At 46.8% G+C, this 13033-nt stretch overlaps 1 protein-coding gene across 5 annotated transcripts in view; it reads right to left on the bottom strand.

Moving 5' to 3' along the window:
• Nucleotides 1-13033, bottom strand: part of CAMTA1 (calmodulin binding transcription activator 1) — an 868926-nt gene that overhangs the window by 164855 nt on the left and 691038 nt on the right. For all 5 annotated transcript variants that reach the window (XM_038747474.1, XM_038747476.1, XM_038747477.1 and 2 more), the window contains exon 5: nt 474-614. In XM_038747474.1, coding sequence (XP_038603402.1) covers nt 474-614 — 141 coding nt within the window. The remainder of the gene's footprint in view (nt 1-473; nt 615-13033) is intronic.

Below are 13033 nucleotides of genomic sequence, written 5' to 3'. Positions count from 1 at the left end.
TGGTGGGGAGGAGTGAGGAGGCAAAAAAAGGTAGGTGAGAAGACAGGGCTTGGAGAGGGGCCCAAGAAAGTACTGCAGAGCCCTCCACTCTGTCTGAGAGCTCCGACATCCTGCCTCCCTCTTCAGAGAACGCACCTGATGAACGAAGCAGGCTTTCTAGAGATTACGAGACCTCTTTATAAAACACTTGGCTTGATCCGTGGGATCACATTCTGTGGGCAGGGAATGTGTTTGTTTACTGCTGTATTGTACTCTCTGCAGCACTTAGTTCAGTGCTCTGCACACAGTAAGCACTCAATAAATATGACTGACCGACCCTCCGGCTAATTCCCTCCCTCTCACTGGAAAGGGATGCAGAGCCGGATGGAGCGAGGAGCAAGAGGGCCATAAGCCACTTACCTAACTGGTCCTTGGCAGGGTGAGGAGACAGTGGCCCCCTCTGTCCACCCTTGGCCTCCCCTCACCCCACTTACCCAAGTTGCCAGTGCAGAGGCAGTTGTGTGTCCGAGGCTGGGGCTTGGTCTGGTGACTGTCCAGAATCTGCTGTACGAGCTGCTCTACGGAGAACCCTGAACTGCTGTTGCCATTGCTGCACGTCCACTTGATGCCATGGACTGTGGAGAAAGAGAGAAGCAGATTCGCCCATCAGAGGTCGGGAGGTACTGGGTGGGATTCTGGACCTCCCCGCGGACCCCTAGGGCAGGGGCCGCTGGGTCTCCTTCCAGTGACCAGTCCAATGGGTGAACAGAATCAATCGATGACATTCACTGAGTGCTTAATTCATTCATTCATTCAATAAATCATATTTATTGAGCGCTTACTGTGTGCAGAGCACTGTACTAAGCGCTTGGGAAGTACAAGTTGGCAACATATAGAGACGGTCCCTACCCAACAGTGGGCTCACAGTCTAGAAGGGGGAGACAGACAACAAAACAAAACATATTAACAAAATAAAATAAACAGAATAGTAAATATGTACAAGTAAAATACAGTAATATGTACAAACATATATACAGGTGCTGTGGGGAGGGGAAGGAGGTAAGGTGGGGGGGGATGGGGAGGGGGAGGAGGGAGAGAGGAAGGAGGGGGCTCAGTCTGGCCCGTGCACTGTACTAAGTGCTTGGGAAAGTACTATACCACAGAGAAGTAGACACAAACCCTGCCTGGAGGGGCTTACAGCCTGAAGAAAATGACATGAGGGAGAGGGAGAAGATGGAAGCCAGGTATAAATGCACTCATTCCCTCATAGAGGATAGAGGCAGGTCGCTCCACTGTTGCCCCAAGTCTCTCTGGAAAGTGGGTGGGCAATGGTACCCTCACTCACTTCAATGAGGTGCTTGAATACCAGGGTAAGGGAGGGTTACTGAAACGTGGTTTCTCTCCATGGGAAATTTCTCCCATCGGGATCTCCTACACTCAGGAAGCATTTGAACATCGGCAGTGCTGTTCTGTAGGCTTCCACCCTACAACACCATCCCACAGCCCTCCCTCCACATAGCATGGTGGAGTGGATAGACAACAGGCCTGGGAGTCAGAAGGTCATGGGTTCTAATCCCAGCTCCACTGCTGGGTGACCTTGGGCAAGTCACTTCCCTTCTCTATGCCTCAGTTACCTCACCTATAAAATGGGGATTGAGACTGTGAGCCCCACGTGGGACACATGTCCAACCTGATTTGCTTGTATCCACCCCAGTGCTTAAGCGCTCAACAAATACCACAGTCATTGTTATATTCCTTGGACTTCTCTCCTGATCTGTCTGGAATTAATAATAATAATAATGTTGGTGTTTGTTAAGCACTTACTATGTGCCAAGCACTGTTCTAAGAGCTGGGGTATATACAGTGTAATCAGGTTGTCCCACGTGGAGCTCACAGTCTTAATCCCCATTTTACAGATGAGGTAAATGAGACACGGAGAAGTTAAGTGACTTGCCCAAAGTCACACAGCCGACGAGTGCTGGAGCCCCCTCTCCATCCCCCCAATCTTACCTCCTTCCCTTCCCACAGCACCTGTATATATGTATACATATTTGTACATATTTATTATTCTATTTATTTATTTATTTATTTTACTTGTACATATCTATTCTATTTATTTTATTTTGTTAGTATGTTTGGTTTTGTTCTCTGTCTCCCCCTTTTAGACTGTGAGCCCACTGTTGGGTAGGGACTGTCTCTATATGTTGCCAATTTGTACTTCCCAAGCGCTTAGTACAGTGCTCTGCACATAGTACGCACTCAATAAATACGATTGATGATGATGATGATGACGAGTGGCAGAGCCGGGGTTAGAACCCACTACCTAATTGTGGGTTCCCACGGCTGGGAAAATTGAACATTGACAGCACGCCACCTCAGAAGTTTAGACTGTTGGGAAGGGTGTTGCTGTGGCTGTGGCGGGGGACCATTGTGAATTTTGGGCTCTGAACTGTGAGGAGCCTGTAACTCCATTCATCTAGCCATAGTACCACGTTGCTCTTGTGCTTATCTTTATCCTTGTCTTCCATGTTGTTTTTGTGTTTTTATTGTTTCATCTTCCTTATGTGTCGGTTGCCAACATGCCCTCACTCTTTCTTAGATTATAAACTCCTTGGGGGTTAAGGACTATGTCTAATTCTCACCTACTTATTTGTTCCAAGTACTTAGTAAGGTACTTAATACTTAATAAATACTGTTATTACTACTACTAGAAAAGCCTGAGGGGGTGCGGTAGACAAGGCAAAACCAAGTGGACTGAGCTTTTTCCACTGCTGAAAGGCTTGTGGGGAAAGTAACGTTTGTAAAACGAGAGTATTTCCAAGGACTCCTCTGCTTCACCCAAATGCCATCTCTCCCTTGGCTTTTTCCCACAGTAAAGCAGAGAGAAGCATCATGGCTCAGTGGAAAAGAGCAGGGGCTTTGGAGTCAGAGGTCATGGGTTCAAATCCTGGCTTTGCCAATTGTCAGCTGTGTGACTTTGGGCAAGTCACTTCACTTCTCTGTGCCTCAGTTACCTCATCTGTAAAATGGGGATTAAGACTGTGAGCCCCCTGTGGGACAACCTTATCACCTTGTAACCTCCCCAGCGCTTAGAACAGTTCTTTGCACACAGTAAGCGCTTAACAAATGCCATCATTATTATTAATAAGGGACACTTGAACAACTCTGCCTTTTATCTCCACTCCTGAATACATTCAGTTGTTCATTTGTTCATTCATTCTTTCATTCATTCATTCAAAAAATTTCTATAACTACTGTATGCAGGGTTCTATACTACACAGTTGGAAGAACAAAGTAGATGAGAGGGCCCATGGAGCTCACGGTCTGTGGAGGAGACATAATCCCTGTTTGGTCAGTCAGTCAATCATATTTATTGAATGCCAACTGGGTACAGAACACCCTACTAAGTGCTTGGGAGACTACGATACAAGGGCATTCTAGGCCAGCAGCAGGCATCCCAGGAGTTCCAGACATTTGCAAATGAGGAAAGTGAGGCACAGGGAAGTTAAGTGACTTGCCCGAGGTAACAAAACAGACAGGTACTGGAGTAAACACTAGAAATCAGGTCCTCTTAATTCCAGGCCTGTGCTCTTTCCACTAGGCCAAGCTACTCCTTGCAGATTGTATAGAGCCTGAGGTTGATTGCGAACTGCCAGCTTCCCAAGGACCTTACTGCCAAGGTCTGGGTTGCCTTGGGAAGAGACTGGGTCATGTCTAGGTTGTGAGTTAATTGTGGTATTTGTTAAGTGCTTACTATGTGCCAGGCACTTCACTAAGCACAAGGTAATTGGGTTGGACACAGTCCCCATCCCACATGGGGCTCACAGTCTTAATTCCCATTTTACAGATGAGATCACTGAGGCACAGAGAGGTGAAGTGACTTGCCCAAGGTCACACAGCAGACAAGTGGCAGAGCTGGGATTAGAACCCAGATCCTTCTGAACCCCAGGCCTGTGTTCTATCCACTAAGCCATGCTGCTTCACGATCTGGATTGCTCAAGAGTAGGAGACTCAGAGTACACAGACCCATTAGGTCCCTACTTCGAGGTGTAAGTGCTAATGCCCTTAAGCCTTCCTTTGGGGCTTTAATGGTTACAGAAAGAGTTCCAGATTCTGCCCTAGGAGAGAACTGCCTGCCTTCTGTGCCAACACAATCCACCTTTTATCAGAGCTGTCACTACAAAGCACCAGCTCTTCAGGTATTAGATCACGTTCCTCACTCTGCTCTGATACTAGTATTTATTTTGGCTGGATGACTCCTGCTAGCATTACTCTTACAATTCCCCCAATCTTGTCATTAGTCATTTGTTCACTCCTTTGGCAGAAACCTGCTCATTGGATCACACACTCCAGAGAACATAGACCTTGGACCTAACTTTGAATATTCGAATGCTAGAGGGAATGTAAAGGGAGACTGAACCTCTAGGCTCTCAATGCTTTGAAACCTGCCATTGGAGTAGCACTTAGTTTTCTAGAGCCTTTCTAGATGAACTGGAAGGCTTTTGTGGTGCTGTTAAGATGCCACCAGCTTCTGCTGGACAACGTCTCCAAGCCATCTGGGCAAGTGAAAGGCAATGGAGCAAGTGTCACTGCTGCCCCATTTTTTCCACAGTGGATCATCCGACATTTTCTGGACTCTGTGCAAGGCAGAACCTCCTCTCTGCCCTCTTCTGTAGTAATGATGATGTTTATTGTGTACCCACTAGATGCAATGCTTGGGTAAATCAAAGTACAAGACATGTTCCTGACCCCAAGGAGTTTATACTCCAATAGGGGACGCAGACATAAAAGCACTTACAAATAGAGAAATCAGAATAAATAAATTGAATGGGCAGTTGATTATACCAATATACATAATGGCTGAGGAAGGGTATAAATAAATATGCAAAGTTCTTCTGCCAGGAGAAAATTTGGAGAGGTACTTCCCCATCCTCTATAGCCTGGGTTTTCTCTCTGCCATTTGGTCCAGTGACTCCTGGGCATCTCCTCAGAGAATTCACAGCAGGTTTTTTCCTGAGCTTGAATACAGAAACGAAGTGGTCACCTCTGAATACAGTTAGGTCCAAGTTGTCCCAGTAACCTAGCCATTTTCTCATGAGCAAAAAACAAGCCGATGGCTCTTGCTTTTATCTGTGCCTGTTTTCTTTAGGAAGGCTTGGGAACTTAGTCCCCAGGAAAAGATTCACAATTCAAGGTAGCACAGGAGAACAGATTCATTCAATCGTATTTATTGAGCACTTACTGTGTGCAGAACACTGTACTAAGCGCTTGGGAAGTACAAGTTGGCAACATAGAGACGGTCCCTACCCAACAGCGGGCTCACAGTCTAGAAGGGGGAAGATCCCTAGGAGATCAATCAATCAATCAATCGTATTGAGCGCTTACTGTGTGCAGAGCACTGTACTAAGCGCTTGGGAAATACAAGTTGGAAACATATAGAGACAGTCCCTACCCAACAGTGGGCTCACAGTCTAGAAGGGGGTGACAGAGAACAAAACCAAATATATTAACAAAATAAAATAAATAGAATAGATACGTACAAGTAAAATAAATAAATAAATAGAGTAATAAATATGTACAAACATATATATATATATATATAGGTGCTGTGGGGAAGGGAAGGAGGTAAGAGGAAGGGAAGGAGGGAAGGAGATGAAAGGGGAAGTGGAGGGAGGTGGGTTTTTAAAGGAGTCACCAGTTCTAGCTGCTGGCACCAACGTAATTGAGCTGAATTTCAATCTTCAACAATTAAGGGACAACTTTGATAATAAACAAGAATTTGGATAAAGAACATAAGATCATAAGCCAGCCCATATCGGGTCAGGTCCATAGTCCAGCCAGACAGGTATTGAGCGCAAAGGATCCCGGGAGAAGCAGTGTGATGGGAACTCATCCTGGTTTTGGAAGCGCTAATAACTTGCTTCTTCCTTTGTGTTAGCATCCACTGAGTGCTTATGTTAGAATGCCCGAGCGCTTAGTTCAGTGCCCTACCCACAGTGAGCACTCAATAAAAGCTACTGATTGATCGCTCCAACTACTCCAAGAATACTCTCTTCCCTTACCACACCTCTGTTTCAGAGTGTCCCTGTCACACCAGTCCCGCTCCCTGCAGGGTGCCCCTACCCCCTTCCCTTGGGGCAGTGGTTGGGGGAGGCGAGGTGATTCCGGGGGAGAGGGAGGATGGACCATCTCCCTGGTCAGTGGAAGTTGGCAGTTCTCCAACTCGATTCTGCTCTCGCTGGGCTCTCTGACAAGGTTATTTCTCCAGGCCCCCTCCGCGGGTTGCGATGGTGTGCTTTCTGCTGCTTGTTCTCCTCCTTATGTTGTGAAGGTTATAAAATGAAAACCCAGTGAAGGGTGACAGATTGCAAGCAGAGAATTTCTGGATGCTAAATGCAAATTACCTACTGTCTTGGCACATCCAATATGCAGATTGCCTCCCTCACCCCTTTAAAGGAAAAAAAAAAACCCTTCCTATGAGCTGGTGCGTTGTTAGTACTGAATATCAAATACTATCAAGACGGCTTTTAACATGTCACGCTCTGCTTCCCGACACATAATGAATCAGCGGGAAAAGAGATTTCTATAGGGAAAAAAACTGCATTATGAAGGGAAAGGTTAACAAACATCCCCCTCCAGACCCCTCCTACCTTTTGTTAAAGTCTGCAGAAGTGAAACGGCTTTAAAAGTACATTTGATTAAATTTAAGGTCATAACCCAGAACTAAAAAAAGTGGAAGATAAGAGGGAATTCCCGGTAAGAATCATCTCCTGAATGACTCTGCTTAGCAGACTCAATGATCATCTGCCCTTCTGCATACACACGCACACTTGTACACTCACACACACACACACACACACACACACGACCCCTTTCCCCCTTACCTTACACACACTCAGACACCAACAGAACTCTTACTCTCAAGCAGACAGACTCTCCTTAGCAAATCCAAGACTTCTGGTTGCTTTCCAGACTTTCTGAGGGAGGCTGACTGAGGACCTGTGATGGACCCAAGAAGATTCCTCTCCCATGAGCCATCAACATCATTTGGTCCCCACTTTATCATCCCTCACTAAAGTTTCCCAGGGCCTCTGGCAGTCACAGCATAAGGGGGCTAATCTGGCAGTCACAGCACAAGGGGGCTAAAAAGGAGCCAGGGAAAATCCCTGGGGAGAAATGAGACGTACAAAAGTCACCACAAATGAAGGACAGTGGGGCTGTTGTTCTTTGGACGAGAGCTGGGCAGGGGGAAAATGGAGGGGAGATTGGGTTGAGGACCTCTTGACGGTTTATGGGAACCAGATGTCCTCCCTCCTCAAATCTGCCAAACAATCACACTTCCCCCCTTCAAAGCCAGACTTCTGACTAAGCCTCCCCTTTCTTCTGCTCTGCTCCTCCTCCCCTCCCCATCACCCCAACTTGCTCCTTTTGCTCTACCACCCCCACCACAGCACTTGTGTATATATGTACATATTTATAATTCTACTTATTTATATTAATGATGTGCATATAGCCTTAATTCTATTCATTTATATTGATGCTATTGATGTCTGTTTACTTGTTTTGATAACTGTCTCCCCCCTTCTAGACTGTGAGCCCATTGTGGGCAGCAATTGTCTCTACTTATTGCTGAATTTTACTTTACAAGCGCTTAGTACAGTGCTCTGCACACAGTAAGTGCTCAATAAATACGATTGATTGATTGATTGATTGATTTACTATTCTATTTTGTTAATGATGTGCATAGAGCTTTAATTCTATTTGTTCTGACAATTCTAGACTGTGAGCCCATTGTTGGGTAGGGACTGTTTCTATATGTTGCTGACTTGTACTTCCCAAGCGCTTAGTACAGTGCTCTGCACACAGTAAGTGCTCAATAAATACAATTGAATGAATGAATGAATGCTCTGTACACAGTAAGCGCTCAATAAATATGATTGAATGAATGAATAGGAAGTCTGGGTCAGTTCAAACTTCATAGCTGAGTCCTCGCACATGAACCTATGTGTCATCTGAAATTAGAAAGAGGAGACAGAGAGAGACGCAGAGGCACACATAAAAACACACACAGGAAGACCTAGGCTCCACTGAGCCTTTTATCCTCTGATAGCAGAAAGTGGAGACAGAGAGAGGCTTGCGTGTGCGCGTGCACACACACACACACTCACATGTCTTGGGCTCTACCTGGGCCTGTGTGTCCTCTGATAATAGAGAGAAGAGACAGAGAGAAGCAGACACACACACAAAAAAACCCACACAGAAGTGCACACTGAGAAAAAGAGAAAGTCCTGGGGTCCACTGGAACCACTCAGCAGCTACATGGGAAGTTGAACATGAGGAAGGGTACAAGGGTAGGGATGAGAGGCACAAAAGCGAGGGAAACTGGCAACAAAGGAGGCCAGATTTCTGTTTTCTTCCAGAAAATCCTCTCTGCCAACTCTATGTGGAGCATCCACTGCTCTTGGACAAAACCTGGCTTGATGCTCTAATCTTCTACTGCCAGGATGCTTGGGATGTGTACTTCAGGGTCAGGGCGGCCTTTAGTGAACAGAAATGAATGGGAGGATGAAGCACGCTTGGCGGGGAGGGGGCTGCTGTGGGTGGCAGGCGCCTCCGCCGAGCCCAGCTCCGGGCCTGACCTCACATGTAGAGGATCTTTATCCTAATTATCAGACCTAGCAAAGCAGCGGCACTTTCAGTAATATGAATAATCAGAATCAAATTGATGACACCAGCATGAGGCCCAACCTTCAGAGAGCCGCTTCTGATGGACAAATTAACCATGAGTGAGTCCGAGGCGGCCGGCTGCCGGAAGGATGGTAATTGGGATCCAGAGGAGGCTCACGGCTCAGCCCGCATGCTGTTTAGGCCAGGGAAAGAGAGGCCTGGGACCTCCGCAGACTCTCCGCTCGCTGAGGACAAAAGCTGAAAGAGGAGAGTGGAGTCTTCTTGTTACTCCTCTTGGGGGAGTCTCCTCTGGAGGTGGAGATTCTGTCCTCTTGACCAGAGGGGAGGAGGGTGCATGGATCAGTGGAAAGAGCACAGGCTTTGGAGTCAGAGGTCATGGGTTCAAATCCCAGCTCTGCCAATTGTCAGCTGTGTGACTTTGGGCAAGTCACTTAACTTCTCTATGCCTCAGTTACCTCATCTGAAAAATGGGGATTAAGACTGTGAGCCCCCTGTGGGACAACCTGATCACCTTGCAACCTCCCCAGAGCTTAGAACAGTGCCTTGCACATAGTAAGCGCTGAATAAATGCCATCATTATTATTATTATTAGCAAGTCCAGGCCTGAGAGTTTCAGAATTAACTGGGGTGGATTTAAGCTCACTGTGGGCAGGGAACGTACTCTCCCAAGGGCTTAGTACAGTGCTCTGCACACAACAAATACTCAATAAATATGATTGATTGATTGATTCCATCACCAAACTGCAAAGGTCGAGGCTGGCCTCAGAACAATTCTTCCAACCTGCTCCATCCCCTCATTTCCTCTACTCACTCTCCCTTCTGCATCACCCTTACCCTTGGATTTGCAGGCTCATTCACCCACCCTCAGCCTCACAGAACTTATGTGCACTTCCATAATTTATTAATTTATATCAATGTCTGTCTCTCTGGACTGTAGACTCCTTGCGGGCAGGGAATATGTCTAAGAAATCTGTTATACTGCATTCTCCCAAGCGCTTAGTATAGTGCTCTGGACAATAAGTGCTCAATAAGTTTGTTATGGGCAGGGAACGTGCCTGCTAATTCTCTTGCACTGTACTCTCCCAACTGCTTAACACAGTGCTCTGCACATAATAAGTGCTTCATAAATATGGGTGACTGATTGAACGTTCTAACGACTTGACACCTGTCCACACGTTTTGTTTTGTTGTCTATCTCCCCCTTCTAGACTGTGAGCCCGTTGTTGGGTAGGGACCATCTCTATATGTTGCCAACTTGTACTTCCCAAGCGCTTAGTACAGTGCTCTGCACACAGTAAGTGCTCAATAAATACAATTGAATGAATGAATGAATGATTGATTGAATTCAGTACAGTTCGCTTGTTGAATTCAATTCAGTTCACTGTAGATTCAAAAGTTCTGGATTCAATGAAAGAATATTCAGAAGCGCATTCAGCCATTGAGACTCTCCGGGGATAGCCCGAGACACCCAGGGAAAAAGGGCAGATACTGGGGCCAGACTACCCATGGAGCTATCTCCATCCACTGGAGAACCGCTTTTGCTCCTGCAAGTCCAGGGGAAGATGCAAAAGAATCAGAGGAACTGGAATTATGTGTTCTTAGCGGGAACCTAGGAAGGGTCTTGCTTCCCCTCCTTGCCGGTTGCCCCAAACACACCCTTTATTTTCTGGAAAGATAAAGAGACAGACAGAGGAAGAGAGAAAGAACAAATGAGCCCTGCAGTTTCCTTGCTCTGTTTTGTGGCTGCCTTGGAGCCCTGAGCTGACTGGGTCATTTTGGGGCACAGCTGGGCCCCCACATCTGGTTGGCTGTCAATCCATCAATCAATCAATCAACTGTACTTATTGAGTGCTTACTTTGTGCAGAACGCTGTATTAAGCACTTGGGAGAGTACAATATAACAGAGTTGGTAGACACATTCCCTGGCCACAAGGTCTAGTGGGAGAGACAGATAGACATTAATATAAATATAATATTTGTCAAACAGGGATAACTATCCAAATCTAGCAGGCAGGTTTGGGTTCATGACCTCAGGGGACTGACTGGCAAAGGATAGTCACCAAGACAAAACAGTAGGAAACAGAAACTAACCCATCTCTGGCCCCGGAGGTGGAAATCTGTTGAGGTTTTCAAGCAGGCTTTAGGAAAGGGGAGCAGGAAGCAGAAGACCTCTCCCTTGCCCAGGGCTAGAGGTGTGGGAGAGGGAGAGGAGCAGGAGGGGGACTGGAAAAGTAGGAAAATCTCTTGCTAGATAGTCCCTGTGAATTGGAGGGGGGAATAATCACCCACTCTTCTAATCAGTCAATCATATTTATTGACCGCTTACTGTGTGTAAAGCAGTGTACTAACCTCTTGGGAGAGTACAATATAGCAATAAACACATTCCCTGATCGAGGGTGCACTGGGTATAAAACTCTAGACTGCAAGTGCAGTATGGGCAGAGAACATGTCTGCCAACTCTATTGTATCGTAATAATAATGATGGCATTTGTTAAACACTTACTATGTGCTGAGCACCGTTCTAAGTGCTGGGGAGGTTATAAGATGATCAGGTTGTCCCACAGGGGGCCTCACAGTCTTAATCCCCATTTTACAGATGAGGTAACTGAGGCACAGAGAAGTTAAGTGACTTGCCCAAAGTCACACAACTGACATGTGGCAGAGCTGGGATTTGAACCCATGACCTCTGACTCCAAAGCCCGTGCTCTTTCCACTGAGCCACACTGCTTCGTACTCTCCCGAGTGCCCAGTACAGTACTCGGCACATAGTAAGCGCTCAATAATACCACTGATGATGATGATAAGACTTCAGGAAATGTTGGCCATGGCCGCGCTGCTCCATGTCACAAAGAAGAGGGGGCTCATCCCTGAGACTTGGTGGGCCAGCGCTCTCCTGGAAAAGGGAGGTATAGGGGCCCAGTGGCTTCTGAACCACTCTCAGCGGGCAAGGAGGAAGGAGGGGAAGGGTATGTTCCACAGATATTTTGCTTCACTGGCAGCATTCTAGCCTGGAAGTCCTCCACCAAATCCCTAAAGAACTCCCTGACTCACAGGAGCTTCCATTATGGGGGAGGAAGAGGGTGAGAGAAGAGGAGCAGGGGCATCATCATCATCATCATCAATCGTATCTATTGAGCGCTTACTGTGTGCAGAGCACTGTACTAAGCGCTTGGGAAGTACAAGTTGGCAACATCCCCTCCCTCACCCCCCAAGATTTTTCAGCATCAGTGGCTATACCCTGGATCCCAAGCATCTCTGCTCCCTCACCCAGCTCTTGAGCCCTCCTGCCCCTTCAGCAGCTCCCCAGGCCCTACTGGATGTCAAAAACCAGGCCAGAAGCATGAGTGTGTGTGGCTGCACAACCTGTGCACAAACTGACGATCAAAAATTTCTAGGAGACAGCTGAGTGAGGTAGTGAGAGGCAGGACTGGGAGCTGGGACTGGGTCTGGGGGCCTCTGAGGTAGCTCACTGGCCACGGGCACCCTTGGGGACTGGATTGGGGCACCGACCTAAAGAGCAAAATGGAAGAAAGAACCAAACTTTTCTCCCGGCACAGATGGTTGCCTGCCCAGGATATGTTGAAAAGCAGCTTTTCCAAGGCTGCTCTAAGGGACAGGCACCTGAACCCAGGAGAACATAATCATTAGTGATTAGTAAGAGGAGCGGCATGACCTAATGTCCTTGGGAGTCAGAGGTTATGGACTCTAATTCCGGCTCCACCACTTGTCTGCTGTGTGACCTTGGGCAAGTCACTTAACTTCTCTGTGCCTCAGTTACCTCATCTGTAAAATGGGGATTGAGACTATGAGCCCCACCTGATTACCTTGTATTTACTCCTGTGCTTATAACAGTGCTTTGCACATAGTAAGCATTTAACAAATACCATTATTATTATTATTATTTGTGATGAAGTTTGGAGAGGAAATCTAGAGAAGAGTCTTAGTTTAATTTAAAACATGCAACGGGGCTTTACTAGGAAAAATAGGTGGTATCTAGGGCAGGGAAGACAAGAAGGGATGGAAGGGAAAGTCCCTGTGGGGATTCCCTGCTCAGGAATGGTGGCCAAACTCCCAGCTCTGAAACATCTTCCGGAAACAGGAATCCAAGCAACAGCTTCCATCGACTAATTGTCTGATTGGAGGAATGGGACGGACAGGTCTCCCAAGCACTTAGTACAGTCTCTGCACTCAGTAAGTGCTCAATAAATATGATTGATTGGAGGAACAGGATGGACAGCGCTCCCAAGTTCTTAGTATGGTGCTCTGCAGGAAGCGCTCAATAAATACCATTGATTGACTGATTGGAAGAACGGGATGGACAGAACTCCAAAGCACTTAGTACAGTACTCTGCACGCAGTACACACTC

The sequence above is a fragment of the Tachyglossus aculeatus genome, chromosome 5, assembly GCF_015852505.1.
Source record: "Tachyglossus aculeatus isolate mTacAcu1 chromosome 5, mTacAcu1.pri, whole genome shotgun sequence".
Classification (NCBI taxonomy): Eukaryota; Metazoa; Chordata; class Mammalia; order Monotremata; family Tachyglossidae; genus Tachyglossus; species Tachyglossus aculeatus.
Note: the sequence above shows the minus strand (reverse complement) of the source record. Positions and strands in the feature narration are given on the sequence as shown.